General features: G+C 39.5%; 1 protein-coding gene across 12 annotated transcripts in view; it reads right to left on the minus strand.

Annotated features, from left to right (window-relative positions):
• Nucleotides 1-17092, minus strand: part of UTRN (utrophin) — a 627344-nt gene that overhangs the window by 81893 nt on the left and 528359 nt on the right. For all 12 annotated transcript variants that reach the window (XM_023729352.1, XM_023729345.1, XM_004368852.2 and 9 more), the window contains 2 exons: nucleotides 6988-7049; nucleotides 5265-5339 (listed from right to left, as the gene is read on the minus strand). In XM_023729352.1, coding sequence (XP_023585120.1) covers nucleotides 5265-5339; nucleotides 6988-7049 — 137 coding nt within the window. The remainder of the gene's footprint in view (nucleotides 1-5264; nucleotides 5340-6987; nucleotides 7050-17092) is intronic.

The following is a 17092-nucleotide window of genomic DNA, read 5'->3' on the forward strand; positions in this document are numbered from 1 at the left end:
GAGAGAGAAAGAAACATATAACACGCACAAGTGTAGATACAAGTCGAATCTATTTCCTTGAGATGTCAAATATATCATTGGTAAAACTTAGGCTCATAACAAAAATAACTCACATAAGCTTCACATGAATCAGAGATGGTGTCAGAAAAAAAATCTAAGAACCACCTGGAATTTTCACTGTTATTTTCACCATGGAATGCTTAAGTGGTACACATGATTAACGTGCTTGGCGACTAACTGAAAAGTTGGAGGTTCAACTCCACCTACAGGTGCTGCAAAAGAAAGGCCTTGCTATCTACTTCTGAAAAATCAGCCATTGAAAACTGTATGGAGCACAGTTCTACTGTGACACACATGGAGTCACCATGAGTTGGAGTTGACTCTATGGCAGCTAGTTATTGTCACCCCACTTCTTGGAACTTTATACTGTTTTCATTTTAAGCTTCTAGAATGCAGGGGCACTATCAAATTCATTCTTCACAGGGTCTGACAAAAGGAAATGCTTAATAAATGATAGTGGCTGCACATCTACAAATCCCCAGATACAAAGAAACCACCGTCCGAACACTCCCAAAATGCTCTAAGTTTTCTGAATTCCAATACTAATTATGCCAAGAACAAAGCATTGCTTTTGCATCCCTACATGGCATAAAGCAACAACAGAAGAAATTCCAAAACGACCATTTCCTGGGTCAGGCTCTCCTTGTATTTCTTCCAGAAAAGTCTCCTGTGTTAAATACTCAGAGGCTGTGACAGGGATTTGCCGCATCCCACGGACTGTCATGGCTTCAATTTTTAGTGATTTACTTTGACACTTTGTCAAAGTGCCTAAGCCAGGCATACATCTTTCTGAAGTGTGTCACGTTTAGGCACCTTTAAAGAACTGACTACAGTTAAATCACAGAAAATTATGATTTTCTCTTTTCAAAGGGAGACAAATGACAGCTCAGTCGTGTGGTAAATGAAACAAACAGCAGAATCATTTTCTAACCAACTTCCTGGCTTTTCTTTAATCCCACATATACAGCAGAAGAAATCAAATGGAAATTCATCATCACTGTCCTTTTCTGCAAAGGTGAACACCATTTAGTACCCGGCCTTGGACCTCTGTGACTCCTCTCCGGTTCTCCATCTCTTTGATCTATCTCCTCTTCCCCAAGTAGTGCAGAAACATAGGTGGTGCTCAGGGTTTCACATCTGGTCTTCCACTCACAAGCCCTTACTCACCTTCATGACTTCAACTATTACTTCTCTCTGGATAACTCCAGATTCTGTTTCATCCTGATCTCCAATCTGAGTGTCTGATCCACATGCCCATTTCCTAGTTCCCAACTAGAGCTACATCATTCTTTTTCAGGAACCTCCACCTTAATATGTTCCAAATAAAGGCCTTGCCTTCTTTGTATGCTGAGATATGGTAATGACATTACAATCTTCTATAGACCATGAGTCTGTAACTCCTGAGATTTCCTAACTCCTTTCCTTCTTTTCACTTCCATAATTTACCAACCACCAAATCCCACCAGCCATCATTCTCCTCCAGAAAGTCCTACACATCCATAACTCACTTACTTTCCTACCACCACAGCCCAGCCTTGGTTACTTTCTACCTGTTCCCTCTGGCCTTCAATCTGACTTCAATATTATGTAAAGCATACATCTGTCCCTATCTCCAAACTTTCATGAAACAGAAAATGGTTCTGTAGCTCCCCCCACAAATTCCAAACATTAAATATAACACTATGAGAGCTTGAGGAACAAAGACCTGGGGAATCAGAAATTTATGAAAAAAAAAATGACCTTCGAACTACACCTAAACTGACTTTAAGGCAGTTCCTAGATACTGGACAAATAGCTCAAAAATTGCTCCATTCAGACTCCATTACTTGATGTTAACTGAACTCTGCGCGTTCCTGATTAATAGGGGCAAGAAAGGAAGGAGTTAAATCCTGTGTGTCTGTTTTGGCTGTGAATGCCTGGCTAATTTGCCTCCTCCTCAAGGAAGCTTGCCTTGTTCTTTGGGATAAAGAGAATCTCCCTCCCCCTGAAACTATTTCCTTCTTGCTTCTCTTTTATTACCTATCACACAGCATCTTTAAATTACAATACAAAAGAATATGCATAATACATATGTGTAATTCAAAGAAAAATAATAGAACAAACACCTATTAATCCATCACACAGCTAAAGAAATAGAATGTTGACAATACCCTTAAAGTCACTTGGAAAACCTCCTTAATTACATCCCTTCCAGAGAGGTAACCACTAACCTTTGTATTTAACTTATGTTAAAAACATCTGTGTATATATATATATATATATATATAAATATATCCCTAAATAATATGCTTCTTAGAAGCAAAGATTGTGAGACTATGTCTCACATACTTTGGACATGTTATCAGGAGGGATCAGTCCCTGGAGAAGGACATCAGGCTTGGTAAAGTGGAGGGTCAGTGAAAAAGAGGAAGACCTTCAACGAGATAGACTGACACAGTGGCTGCAACAGTGGGCTCAAACAACGACGATTGTGAGGATGATGCAGGACCAGGCAGTGTTTGGTTCTGTTGTACATAGGGTCACTATGAAGTCAGAATCAACTCAATGGCACCTAGCAACAACAACAAATAATATAACATTTAATTCTGCATGCTTTTGAACTATAAATTAGTTAAATCAAACTATACATGTGACATTTAAACTGAGACCTAAAGGATGAGAAAGTATCAGCTGCGGGAAGAGTATCAGCAGTGAAAGCTAGGACAAGAGCTCTCTAGGCAGAAGGAAGAGAATACAGAGCTTGTCATTTCAACCTTCAGCCAGAACTGACTAGAGCCTCCTTGGAGTGCTGTGAACGTGATAGAATGTGGCTAACGGATGGAGAGATTGGCAGAGGTGAAGGCCATTCCATTCTGAGAGAAAGAGGAATCTGTCATAAGGTGATTTATTTGTGTTCTTTCTCTCTCTGAATTTAGGATTTTTAGTGTGGGAAACAAGTTCCTTTACATTGTTTTATCTCCTGCACAATCTTGGAGAACCACATATAAATGAACAGTGGCAGAACGGTGACATCAAAGCATTATGCTGGGTGGAGATTTACACAAACGACCAACAACCTCTGCCCTAAATCAGTCCTCAGTGGAAACCGCAATCCTCCTAACTTTCCACTATCACACAAAGGCAAGCACATGTCGCTTATGTGAGAAAGTCGTTACGGGCAACCATAAAGCTCTGGAAAAAACTGAAGGCAGGTGGGATTACCTTGTGAACATTTCCAAAAGGGGTAAATTTTTAACAGTATTTGCAAGGAATAAAGGGATAAGACAATTGCCGAGGAAGGGTCAGGGCATTTCAGGTAAACACAAAGGACGCGAAAGGAAGGAGTAGCTTAACCATCAACAGATGCACTCAGCAAGTGGCACAAAGGCTCTGGAGAGCAGTGGGGGCAGAAGACAGCTGGAAAAGGAGACGCCAGGTGTTTCCAAGGCTTACAACCAGACACAATCCAGCACTCTGTAACTGTGTGTTACTGAATTCCATCTACTTCAGAGGTTGGAGGGGTTTCTCTTGTGTTCCTCTCAGGTTTGAAGAGATGAACTGAAGGAGTAAACTCCTCACTCCCACCCTCTTAGGGGTTCCAAGAACCAGTAGAAGAAAACAACAAATGTATTCGTATGTTTATCCATCCAGAAGTATTACTGAAAACTGGGACCATGTTGATATGAGGCAAAGCAGGCTTCTGTCCATGGAGAGTTTGTGGCTGGGTTATTTGACCTCATCTTATAGCTTATCAGGCCTGAGAGGGCCTTCCCAGGCCTGTCAGCTGGATACTGGACATGCAGCCAAGCCTGTGTCAAAAGTGCTGTCACCCTGGACTCCATGAGAAGACTCAATACCCCTATTGTGCATCTGTAATTCATTTCCTAGTCTCGTCTGGCTTAACATACACATGACTAGCCGGAGTGTGTTGGCTTTCATTTTTTGTACTAGTAACTCTGCAAGCACTTGCTACTTCTCCTACAATTTGTTAAATACCTTTGGGGTTCTGCTGAGTGTGCAGGTGTCGGGGTCAGCTCCTCCTTTCTTCCATCACCTCATCTGGAGATGTTTTTTCAGTCCTTTATACTTCTCTTCCACATCGAGTTTAAGTTCTTCTTGTTTTAAAACTTTTCACTGCTATGTTTTCTCTGATTCTATACTTCTCTTTCCTCAACTGTCTTCACGTAGCCAGCTTAGAATTTACTGAAATTTCTACTGATGCCTAAGGAGCAGATTTTTCCACCCTCACATTTTTCTAAGGGTAATTTTCAGAGCTTCACTGAACTGCCTAGACATATAACAACTGTTAAGAAAAGGTAGCAAGCAAGAATGCATATTGCAATTATTCAAATTACCCTTGTTTTAAAAGCGTAGGCAAAAGTCACTTTCTGTACTATCTGACAAGGCCTGAATGTTCTTTGCGTAGACTCAATCATTAAAAGTACAAACACAAGTAGAATCCAGAGAGCTTAAATCTATGTTCTGTTACAAGCATTCATGTTTCCACTTAATTTTTGGTTATTTTAGCCGGAAAAGCCAACCTTTTGGTAAAACGACTATCATAGAATATCACTCTGAACACGCTCTCTGTGGGAAGCATTCACGTTTCTACTTACTTTTTGTTATTTTAGGGGGAAAAGCCCACCTTTTGGTAAAACGACTACCATAGAATATCACTCTGAACACGCTCTCTGCAGGAAAAGTTCATATTGATAATATTAACTGCCTCAAGAGATATTTAATGAAACACAGGGCCCTTTACCTAATTTTCTAATGTGACAGTTCAAAGTAGCATCAACAATGTGATTTCTAGTGGTTCTTTATTATATGATCGTATTGAGTCAAACTGTTTGGAATCCTACACTTCAAAATGGATACAAAGTACTACAAAGGCAATGACCAACTACTTTGATTCTTTGATTTGATCCTCCTAAATTGGGCGGTGGCATAATTTTTGAAAAGCTTTTTATATTACTCCTGCATTTTGGTTAATTTTGTTCTACACCTGAGAATGGGTGTATGGTCATGTTTTACTCCTGCATGCTAATGCAGCAAAACTAAAGCATTTATAGAAACATGGCCAACTCCTTGAGTAAGATACGATGAAATCAGATTAACTCTACAAATACATCACCATCTTCTTGTATCTTTCTCCTTTTTTTTTTTTTTTTTTTTTTAAAGGCAATCCAAAGAGCAGAAAGAGTAACTTTGGTAGAATAACTTACAACATAGTGCTTTTTGCAGTCTTCGGATTTTGATGGCTGTACGGTATGCAGAGAAACGTACATTATTCAGGTCAGCTGAAATGGAAAAGGGAACAATTCAAAAGCATGTTTATCATTTCACTTACACTGAATGCCAAGAACGTATCTGCATACTTCAGATAATGGAAAAATACTATGTCTGCCAGCATTAAAAACTCTTCCCCTAAATTCCACAGCATTTAAGAAAATAATTAAATGATCATTGGCACCATGTTGAGGTATATTTTAAAGGACTGCTATACGGAAATTTTCAAGAAAGTATTTTCAAATAGGAAAAGGAGAGAGATGAGGGAAAGAAAGCATAGCTATTGACTTTTGGTTGCTTAGTGAATACATCACACTGTAGGCTAACAGTCCTTCCTTTTCTGCTACTAAGCTGGATTCTCCTCCAGGGGTATTTTCCCCAGGGACAACTAGTTTTCTGTCAACTGGGCTGTAGGTCTCACTACTCATGAAGCTAGTCTTAGGTCTGTTTCTTCTGTCCCGATCTATTTGCTTCTTTTGCCCTTAATAGACCTGGATAACATTGTCCTATAATGAATATTCACATCCTTGGAAACAATGGATATTACAATTTCGTTCTCTGTCCCCTAACAGCAGAGTATCAGAGACTAGCAGAGTTGGAAGAAAATGCAAAAATCATCAAAATTTGCTCTCTCATTTTATAAACTATGCAAACCATTGTGGCCTTTCTGTTGCTTGTTTAAACTCTGCAGCCCCCCTCACCCACCCAAAGAAAGCTCAACATTTAAAGAGAGAAAAGTGGTGCCCCTCTCGTTGGAGCAAGAGTGGGGAGACCATGGTGCTGCTCTCCCTCTCCCCTGAACTACCCAAAAAGGAAACTCTTTAAGAGCCACCAGAACAGATCAGTTCAGGGTCATGATCTATCAGAAATTAAAACAAGATCAGAATTCTTATCCCAGGTATTTTCCTGCATTTTTATATTGAAATGAATTAAGCTTTTTAATGACTAGGACAAAACAAAAACTAATTTGATAAGATTTAATAAATAAAAAGTGAACTTAAAGCAGTGGGTGGGAGGTTGCTGTGTTGTAATTGTTCTTATTATTATCATTTTTTTTGCATGTAAGCTGAAGTTTAAGAAGACAATGTACGGGTGGCAAGACCTATAATTACATTCCTCCTTTTATATCAATTCTCTTTGGCTCGCACTATTTCAAATCACACTTTTTCTTAGAAGTTAAACTGCCTTTAAATGTCACTGACATGCTCTTAAACATAACATGCAACGGAAGAAAAGCTGGTGAGCTGTTTCCATTGAAGAATACAGTTTCTCCTCTGTATTCTCAGGTTCCCCATCCGCAGATTTAACCAGCCAGGAATGGAAAGTCCGAGGGGGGAGTGTGGAGGGGGAGAACATGTACAGACTTTTTTTCTTGTCATTATTCCCTAAACAATACAGTATAACAACTGTTTACACAGCATTTACTTTGCATTTACATTATATTAGGTAATATAAGTAACCTAGAGAGGATTTAAAGTATACTGGAGGATATGCGTAGGCTTTATGCAAATACTTCACCATTTTATATAAGTAACTTGAACACCCATGGACTTTGGTATCTGTGGGGAGTCCTGGAACCAATCCCCCACAGATACAAAGGGACAACTGTATACAGTTGTTTAGGTTAATTCATAACTATTAAAAAAAAAAAATACTCACCAAGGGACTGAAAGAGTTCAGTCATTTTTGGATGATCCCAACAGGTTGTTTGTGTTTGATGGCTGGAAAAAAAATAAGTAAAATATAAAAAATAAACAGAAAAATATCCAAATAGAACTTTTTTTTCATCTTTTCAAGAGCACATGCAAAATTATGCCCACCATGGATCACTCAGAAACCTGATGCCCAATTATAGCTTAGTACCTGGAATATTAATAATAAATTTTATCTGAGCAATTATATTGTGAAAATAGGGATGGAAAAATACACTTTACCTATTTCAAAAAGAATTGCAAGTAAAAAATAAAACCTAGATATAAAGTATAACTGTCATGGCCTCGTGGTGCAGTGGCTAAGCGCTCGCTGCTAACCAAAAGTTCTGTAGTTTGAATTCACCAGCTGCTTCACAGGAGAAAGAGGTAGCAGTCTGCTTCCATAAAGATTACAGCCTTGGAAACCCTATGGGGCAGTTCTGCTCTGTCCTACAGGGTCAATCAACAGCAACAGGTTTGGTTTTTGGGTCATGGCCTCGGGGGCCCTAGGCTTGATGTGGCCAGATCAAGGCAGGCTTCAGGATAATTCCACTCTGTTAGGCAGATGTAGATTCTCGTTCAGAACAAATCTTCTGACAGTGGAAGTGCCAGCAAGAGTTGCTAAACTTTAGATGTCCTAATGAAATTTCCAAAGAACAGGGAAAGGAAGAGTTTCACTCTAGATAACATCTTTGCCTCACAATCTACTGAGCCTCCCTCCTCTTCAACCTGAGTCTTTTCTTCACTTCACCAGTGTAAATTTGCCCCTTTCTCCTTCGTGTCTGTCTAGATTCCCCCCATTTAGGTATGTCTCTCTCCCTTGGTTTGAACCTACCAGCTGCTCGGCAGGAGAAAGATGTGGTAGTTTGCTTCCATAAAGAGTACAGGCTTGGACACCCTATGGGGCAGTTCTACTCTATCCTATATGGTCACTATGAGTCAGAATCAACTCGACGGCAGTGGTTTGTTTGTTTTTTTTCTTTCTTTCTCTCGTTATCTTCTTGGTTTCCCTCTGTTAGCCAGTATTATTTTTTTTTAATATGTATTGAAGTGTTTTTCTCATGATCCTTATTCTTCACATAAAAAGCAAGTTTCATATTTTTTTAGTTTTTCTCTAAATTTCAGAGTAATTCATGTATTAGAAGTCTTTTGGGAATGAGAGGAGGGTAAAACAGATAAATGCAGTGCTTAAATTAAGTTCTTTATTGTTTGTGTGTGTGTGTGTGTCTGTGTGTGTGTGTAAGGTGAACAGCTCATAATTTCGATGGGTCAGTGCCCTTACATTCAAAAAGAGTTTACTGTCCCTTATCTAGGTCAGAATAGAGTAATAACATTTAATAGTACTCAAAAGATTTCTTGGATAACACTCAGTTCTTCCAAAACTGTTCAGTAAGCTAAGTGAAATGGTACCCAAGAGGGAATGATATTAAAATATTCATAAAATCAAATTCAAGAGAAATTATCTTTTTGAAAAAACCTGTGTAATATATCAAAAAGTGGAGCATGTCACTAGGAATTGAACACAATTGCTGTTATATATACATAAGTAACAGAATCCCCAAATAACTTGTAATTTGCTTTGAAAATATTTAAATTTCGTATTTGAATGGGGTATGTAAAAATGTTCTGGAAATTCCAAAATCTGAAACAAAATAACAGAACTAGAACATGAAGATCTGAATTGGCTGACTGGGGAGGAGCTGAAAAGTTACCTGGCTCTTCTCCCTGGTTCCTTACCAGTGATGAGGCAAGCATTTCCGCTTGACAGTCTAATACTGAATTCCAACAAAGCCATCCCGCGCTTTGCTTCCAAGACCACACAGAAAGTACTGATGTTATTTCACCTGAAATTCTTGCTACTCATAGTGTGGTCCAGAACTGAGTAGAAATGCAGAATCTTGGGCCCCTTCCCAGGTTTACTGGATCAGAATCTTCACCTTAACAAAACCTCCAGTTGATTCATAGGCACATTAAAGCTTGAGAAGTACTAACTAATACATGAATAGGTCCCTGGGTGGTTTGCACTGAACTACTAACCTACAGGTAGCCACCCGGTAGTGCCTTGGAAGAAAGGCTTGGCAATCTGCTTCCATAAAGATTACAGCCAAGAAAACCCTATGGAACAGTTCTACTCTGTCACACATGGGATTGTCATGGGTCGGAATCGACTCCATGGCAGCTGGTTTGGTTTTTTTTTTTATTTTAAATATGAGAATAGAAGTTTCTGGGTAGCACAAACGGGCAAGCACTCAGCTACTAACCAAATGGTTGGCTGTTCAAACACACCCAGAGGCATCTCAGAAGAACAGGCCTGGCGGTCTGCTTCCAAAATGTCACAGCCATGAAAACCCCAAGGAGCGCAGGTCTACACTGCACACATGGGGTCACCATGAGTCAGAATTGACTTGAGGGCAACTGGTTTGGCCTTTCTTTTTTTTTTTTAAATATATGACTAAAAGTTAAAAAAAAGGACACCTCCAAATTTTGCTAATAAAATAATTTCCTCCATACCATCACTAAGAATTAAAGAAGAATTTACTGAAAGTATAGTGTATCTGAAATAAATCTGGTGCTCTAAAGTCTTAGACAGCCTACCAAGATTCAACTGATCGCATCTCCTCTCCAAGGTAATTTTAATCCCCATGACAACACAGGGACAGACATCCCATCCTTAATGACCAAACCAAAGCTTAAGAATCATACTACAGCTATCAGTAACTCAGAGCCAGTCTTATGGCTCATAAACAAATTAAGTTCTCTTTCTCTAGGATCACAGGTGTTGTGCTTTAACCTCAAACAACCCCTACGGAACCATGAGGGGACAATACCACAATCCAGGCAGACGGAGACTGAGAATTCAGAAAGTGAACACGCCTCCGTTAATGGCTCTTTTTAGTGCAACCACCACTAGGAGCTGAGGGAACACACACATTTGGCAAACAGATGGAGGGAGGGAAACGGCATCTCCCTTTGTGAATGCAATATGAGTTGATTCATTAGGCAGAACTGCCAATGCTGAAAATAAACACAGCCTCTGGTTACAAAAGTACAACTGCAGCTTACCAAACAACAGCTAAAAAAAAAAGTAGTAGACGCAGTTGGCTGTTGCTGGATTTTCTTTCTTTCTTTCAAGGGGAAGAAGCGGGTTGTTAAAGCAAAATCCACAATCAACCTAAAGGCTCAAGTATTTGAACAGCTGCAGATTACTCAGCTCCTCTAACCAAAATGCATCCAGCTACTCGGCGCAGGCAACCGAAACAGAATAAAAGTAGCTTTTTTTTTTTTTTTTTTTTCCCAGAACAGCAACAGCTTACGTTCAGGACAACCTCAAATATGAAAGAGGAGTGGCACTTAAGATTCTGCAGCTTGATAAACTATAAAATAAAATTGTCATTTTGTAAATAAAAATCCTCTTTTTAAAAGGCATTATGGAAACCCTGGTGATGTAGTGGTTAAGACCTATGGCTGCTAACCAAAATGTCGGCTGTTTGAATCCCCAGGTGCTCCCTGGAAACCCTATGGGGCAGTTCTACTCTGTCCTAGAGGGTTGCTATGAGTCGGAATTGACTCGACGGCAATGGGTTTGGTTTGCGTTTTTTGGATCCAAGACACAGGAATCGGTCCAAGAATAAAATGAAAAATTAAAACTCTAACACAGCAGCAATTAACGGTAAGCCCAAAACCACATGAAAAAAATAATACTGAGACCATGTAACACCTAACTTGGCTGCCCAGCCATCCCAGGTTTACCTGTGCAGTGAAAAACTGTGAAAGCCTTCGATGTGAGCAAAAATTAGTGGGTGTCCTATAAAGCCTACATCATCTTCGAGTTATTTTAAACTTTGTAAATTGAAAAACCTGAGAGTATTGCAAATGATTTTTATCCACAAAAATGCAAATTGTTTCCACTGGAATGCAACTGTTTACTATCCTGTGGATGTGGACCAGTTTGTCAGTTTCTTATCTGCCAATTCATTTTATCATCCCTTTGTATTCTCCTTGACCGTGCTGTAACTTCTTACTGGTTCTCTTACTAATTAATGAGTCAGGGTTATGTTTATATTTGAAAATTCTCCTGTAACACCTGGACAGACCTGGTTTACATCTGCTATCCTGGTATTATTATTGAAAGTGTCCCTTTATGCTTAAGTGTTCCAGTAGAGATGGTACATGGCCCCTACATTTTACGTTCATTAATGAAACATTAAACTAATAAGATTAATAAGTAGTATACGCCTCTCAAAAATACCAATGATCGTGAAGATGGCGCAGGACTGGCAACGTTTTGTTATACTTAAGGTCGCCATGCGTTGGCGCATACTCGAAGACAACTAAAAACAACATATGCCTCTACCTATTATTATTCATAAAATGTACTTCGATAAGCCGCAGAAGGTAAAATGCAAATAATATAAAATGGTACGTGAAAAATTAAAGGCAAAAATGTGCCACAACACTAATATGAGACACAATGAAAAAACAGCAAAGTACATGTAAGTTTGATAGATTGATAAGATACTGATTTCTGGGCAAACGACCGCTTTAGGGATGATAACTTGTTTCATCCATTAGTCTTCATGAGAAGTCTCTTTATTTCCAAGAAACCTTAGAAAATGATCAGAAGGCATTCTAGTTGTCCAAAAACTGGCCTTAACCAAATACACTTACTCATGACTTATCTACTCAAGTTCACGCTTGAAACTAGATTTTGTGAGTTTTACTACTTTTATTCCATTCCAGTTGTATTTTTAAAGGCATAGAAAAGAAAAAACAATAAAGGTGAGTAAATTAATAAAAAATACAAACGTGGGAAAACTATGTATATTTGCTCTGGGGTAAGATATTCACAGAAAGAGAAATATTTCTTCTTTGCTGTGCAAAGTTAAAGATGACATACTAGGTCAGGATTAATTACAGTAATCGCCTAATATTTGAGTGCTTAATTCGTACTAGGCATTCTTCTAAACTCTTTCTAAGTATAAACTCAATCGGCATAACAGCTCTGTGAGTTAGGTGCTAATATTCTCCCCATTTTACAAAGGAAACTGGGGCAAAGCATGCTTAGATAACTTGCCCAAAATCACATAGAAAGCAGTGAAATAGGATGCGCACCCAGATGGCCTAATTTTAAGCTCTTAATATAGAAATATACTTGTATAATCAAGGATTTGAAATATTTCATGATTAATCTGTCTAACTTTGAGTCCATGTTGCATCATTATAATCACTACAAACAACATCATCTCCCCTGCTCCTCTCTCTCCGTTGTACTCATCTGGCCAAGCCTGGATCAGTTCAACTACATGCCTTCTCTGGACCTGAGCAGCTGTGAATGAGTGCAGCTGGAGAAAAATTATTCAACAGACAGGCTGATTTTACTTCAAATGTTTGATTTCAAACCACAAATGTCCAACCTCTGGCAACCGCACGACATTACCTACCGTGCCTTCCCACTCTTCAAGACAACAACTTCCTACCATTTTCCCTTTCCTAAACCTAGGTAAAACCCCTCCCTGCCTCTGTATCATTTGATTTTATCTCACACTTCACCGACAAATTAAAAACTACCATATTATAACTCCCTCATCTTGCCACCACCAAATCAATAAACCTCCCTCCATCTGCCAGATCTTCTTCCTCTCTCCTCTTTTAACTGAAGAATTGCTCCCCCTCCTATCAAAGGTCAATCCTTCCCAAAGATTTCTAAAAAAACTCTTGTCCTGAATTATTTACCTTTCTCTCAATATAAATGTTTAAGGACCTGCCATTATTGAAGACTCACTCACTCACCCACCCACCTACCGCTATCTTGAATCTACATTTCCCACCAGCTATTAAGATAGGGCTAGAGCCATAGAGCCATTTTTCTTAGCATCAAGACAGTCCCTCACCCAGCCCATTTCCTGGAGCTCTTTCTTTTCCTCTTTTGAACCTCCTTAAAGAGAAACAGCCACCAACTAGGCAGAATTGGCTGAAACAGGTCCTGCCCTCCATCCTGGCATTCCAGATGACCTTCAGCTCATTAATTGCTCCATGCATGATAAATTCTCCACCCCGGGTGGAGAGCTGACACTCTAATGAACAAAAATGACTAAGTTCCTCCTGCGCTGGGAATCAAACCCGGGTTTTAGAAAATGCTTACTCATTCGAAAATGCTTTGTACCTCTGTGTGTGCCATTTTGTATTCTGAAACTGATCCTGCCTATAGAAACCAGCCTCAACAAGGTGCCTGTGAGGCAGTCTTGGATGGCACGGAGCCCCGACTGTCTCCTTGTTTGGCCAACCAATAAAGTTGCCTTTCATTCTCCCCAGCTTGGTCTCTGTCTTTTTGGCCCTGGACGGAGTTGTGCTAAGCAGAACCCTGAGTTCCCGGCAACACTACCACCCTTTTTCTCTCCTTCACAGTCACAATTCTCAAATGAGTAACGTATTGTATTCACATCTTCGTGTCCCATTTACTGCTCAGCCCACATCAATTTGGCCTCCAACTTCAATCTTCCTCCACCAAAACTGCTCCTCTCAAGAATATCAATGAACTCTGTGCTGCCAAATGGAATGACCACTTTGCTCTCTCCACCTCACTAGGCCTCTTTTCAGTAATTTTGGCAGAAGACTGCTCCCCTTGAAATATTCCCCTGTCATGGATTCCTAAAAATACAACCTTAATTTTCCTCCTACCCCTCTCCAGACTTTTTATCTCCAGCCCAAACCTCTCCCCTGCACTGTAAACTCATACGTCTAACTACTCATACACATCTCCACATGAATGTCACACAGAACCCCAAATTATGTTTAAAACTAAACTCTAGATCCTCCTCTACCCCAAATCTATTCATCTCGTAGTCTTTCCTATCTTGTAAAGGGAAAGATTGAGTAGCTAAAGCTAGAAAGCTGGGAGATAGGTTTAACTTTTTTTCACAGCTCCCATACCATCTACTTTCCCTCCTTCTCCAATGGTTCTACTTCTCCACATTGATTAAGACCAAAATCTTGAGTCTACACAATTCCAACAGTTTTCTCTTTTTCACTCTTACTTGCTACACCCACTCTCTACACAACACCTGGAGTGACCCTTTTAAAACTGTTCCCTTCCTCCTTAAAACCCTTCATTGGCTGCACAGCACCTGGAGTAAAACTAAACTGTCTTTTTGGTCTAAAAGGCCCTGGCTATCTGACCTCACTTCCTGTCACTCCCTTCTTGCCCACTAAGTATCACATCTGCCTCATTCTCTTGGCTTTCAAATTCACTCCTCCTCAAAGGCCTCAGGGCCTTTGCATGTGCTGTTAACTGCCCTGGTAATCTTTATTCCTCAGATCTCTCTTTAAATGTCACTTCCTAAGAGACACTGTCTTTGATGACCCTATTTAATTTTTTTTTCCATTATTCTCTATTACTTTATACTATTCATTTCCTTCAAAGCACTTTGATTCAATTCAACAAATATTTACTGAGCTCCTACTCTGTGCCAGGACTATATCTTAGGTTTTGAGATGCATCAGCATTCCTATTCTAGTGCAGAATGGGGAGGAAATAAATAAGAGACATTATATTTCATAAGTTATATATTATTAGAAGGTAAGACATGCTATGGAAAAAATAAAAGCCTCCAGAAAATGAAGTTGACACTCACAGACAAAATTCGGGCTCTGCTAACACCTACTTTACATATGCTAATCAAGTTATACATATGAATCAACTGCAAGCTCCCAACTAATCAATTTTACATTCAGGTCACTAAAGTATAGAGAATGAAAAAGAAAAAAAATTAGCAATCTGGTGTGATATCTTCTTAATTCCTGAAGTAGCCAAGGTCCTTCTAAGACAATGCCAACTCCACATAAATCATCTCAATTAACCAGGGCACTGGTGAATACACTAGAAGGTGTCCATTTAGTTTCCGATTCCTGACTGTTGCAGGGCAGGCCATCTGCAGCTTGGTTTTCTAGTTAGCCAAGGTATGCTCATTTGTCTGAAGCCACCTCCAAGCCCAGAAGAAGTTTAGTGGTCCCAAGGTGCTTGCAATCTTTCATAAAGCAATTTCATTTTTACCTCCTCATCAGCAGAGTTGGCCCAGTGAGTTTTAAATATTTATTTTCAATAAAGATAGAGTCACAGACTCTTGCAAAAAAAGACTCTCCAGTACATTTTCTTATGTTTCTATTTCATTCATTTCTTTAATATTAAGACCAAAAACACAAGCTTCTCTTCTGGAAAAAGACTCAAAGCCTGTCCTAAAGTTCTCCACTTAAAAATCTGGAACCAAAAGGATGCCATTCCTCATCTTGACTAAGAAGGAACAGGGAAATGAAGATTGCTACAGGAAGCCTTTCAAAGAGAACCATATCTTGCATTGTTAGTTATACCTCTGTTATGGATTTTTGTTGTTTTGAATTTTTTATAACCTTTAAAGATAAAATATTTCATGTTAATTTTTTTATCTCCTTTTTTTTGGTTATACCTATAACTCTGTTAGCTTTGACTTTCCTGTTAGGCCAGATAGTTGGGTATCCCATTGCTGCCACGCTTCTTTGCCTTTATTTAGTGAAGGAAATTTCACCTGCACCTCCTAAGCTGGGTCCACCATTCCTCTAAAGGAATAAGTATTACTGCTCTTCTCTATACTGTACATACAGTCTTGCTGAGACAAGTATCTGCAGTATATGCAAATGAACTGTATGGCTGCTATAAAGAGCAACTACTCACTCCCCAATATTTCATTTACAACTATATGAACTTCATTTTTTTTTTTTTTTGTCAGCAATTGATGGATTAGGGCAGGCTAGAGGATGTGTCACCTTGGGAGGCAAGGAGGGGGTCTAAAAGAGTACTGCAGGATTACCAGTAATGGGTATACAGATATAGGAGAAAAATATAAAGGGAGATGCAATAAGATTAAGTACATCTTGATTTAGTCCTACCCATAAAGTAGCGTTAAAACAAGGGAGAAATGCAAGGTGATGGTATTAATAAATAAGCTTACTCTGGTTAATACATCATAATATTGAGGAATGTCAGTTTCAGGTAATATGAGATGCATGGAATGGCTAACCAGAGATAATTTAAATATCCATGCCAAAGCTGTGTGTGTGTGTGTGTGTGTGTGTGTGTGTGTGTGTGTGTGTGTGTGTGTGTGTGAGCCTGAACATTGCCCTTACAACTCTATAAATAATTATCGTTTGCACTTCAGATTCTAGTGAGAAAAATGAAGCTATAGAACTGTCAAGATGTGACACAGAAGCCCTATCACAAAGGCAGAATCATCATTTGCACCAAGCCTAAAATGTACTCAAAAGTCAACCACTCATGCATCGGCAAAAACATCGTTGGGGAAGAAAGGAAACCACGCTTCCTAAACTATACCTTACTAAATTATATCAGATAGTACGGTTACCAACAGGCTGGAAAAGTGGAGAGCTGTCTATGTGAAAAGCCCCATGAGACCTGGTACCTGATTTGCTCAGGGTCTTACTCACTGATTGAAACCCACACACTAACAGAGATCTCCTGACCATGTGAGTGGGGAAAATAACAGAGGGCCACACAGTTTGTTTCTCCATCTCTCCCAGCTCCTGTCAAGGTCCAACAGTCAGGACTATGGAGAATGACACCCTCCTATCTACAAAAAGCACCTTTGTCCATTACTAGACCACAGTGTAAAATTTCCCTTACACATATAATAGTTATGTTAGTCTATAAAAATTAGCCTAGAGCAGAGGCAGTGTGGAGTTCTGGAAAAAGTAAGGGAAACCAGAAAGGAAACAAAAATAAAAAGCCATGTGCTTTGTCCTTGGACAGCTCTTTGCTCAGTTGCTGGTGCATACAAAACTCAAAGCCATTGCCATCCAGTAGATTCCGACTCAAAGTGACCCTACAGGACAGAGCAGAACTGCCCCATAGGGTTTCCAAGGCTGTAATCTTTATGGAAACAGAATGCCACATCTTTCTCTCATGGAACTGCTGGTGGGTTCAAACTGCCAACCTTGCAGTTAACAGCCAAGCACTTAACCAGTGCACCAGCAGGGCTCCTTGCTGGTACATACCCCAAAAACCAAGTCAATTGCTGTCAATTCTG

Source organism: Trichechus manatus, unplaced genomic scaffold (assembly GCF_000243295.1).
Source record: "Trichechus manatus latirostris isolate Lorelei unplaced genomic scaffold, TriManLat1.0 scaffold00002, whole genome shotgun sequence".
Classification (NCBI taxonomy): Eukaryota; Metazoa; Chordata; class Mammalia; order Sirenia; family Trichechidae; genus Trichechus; species Trichechus manatus.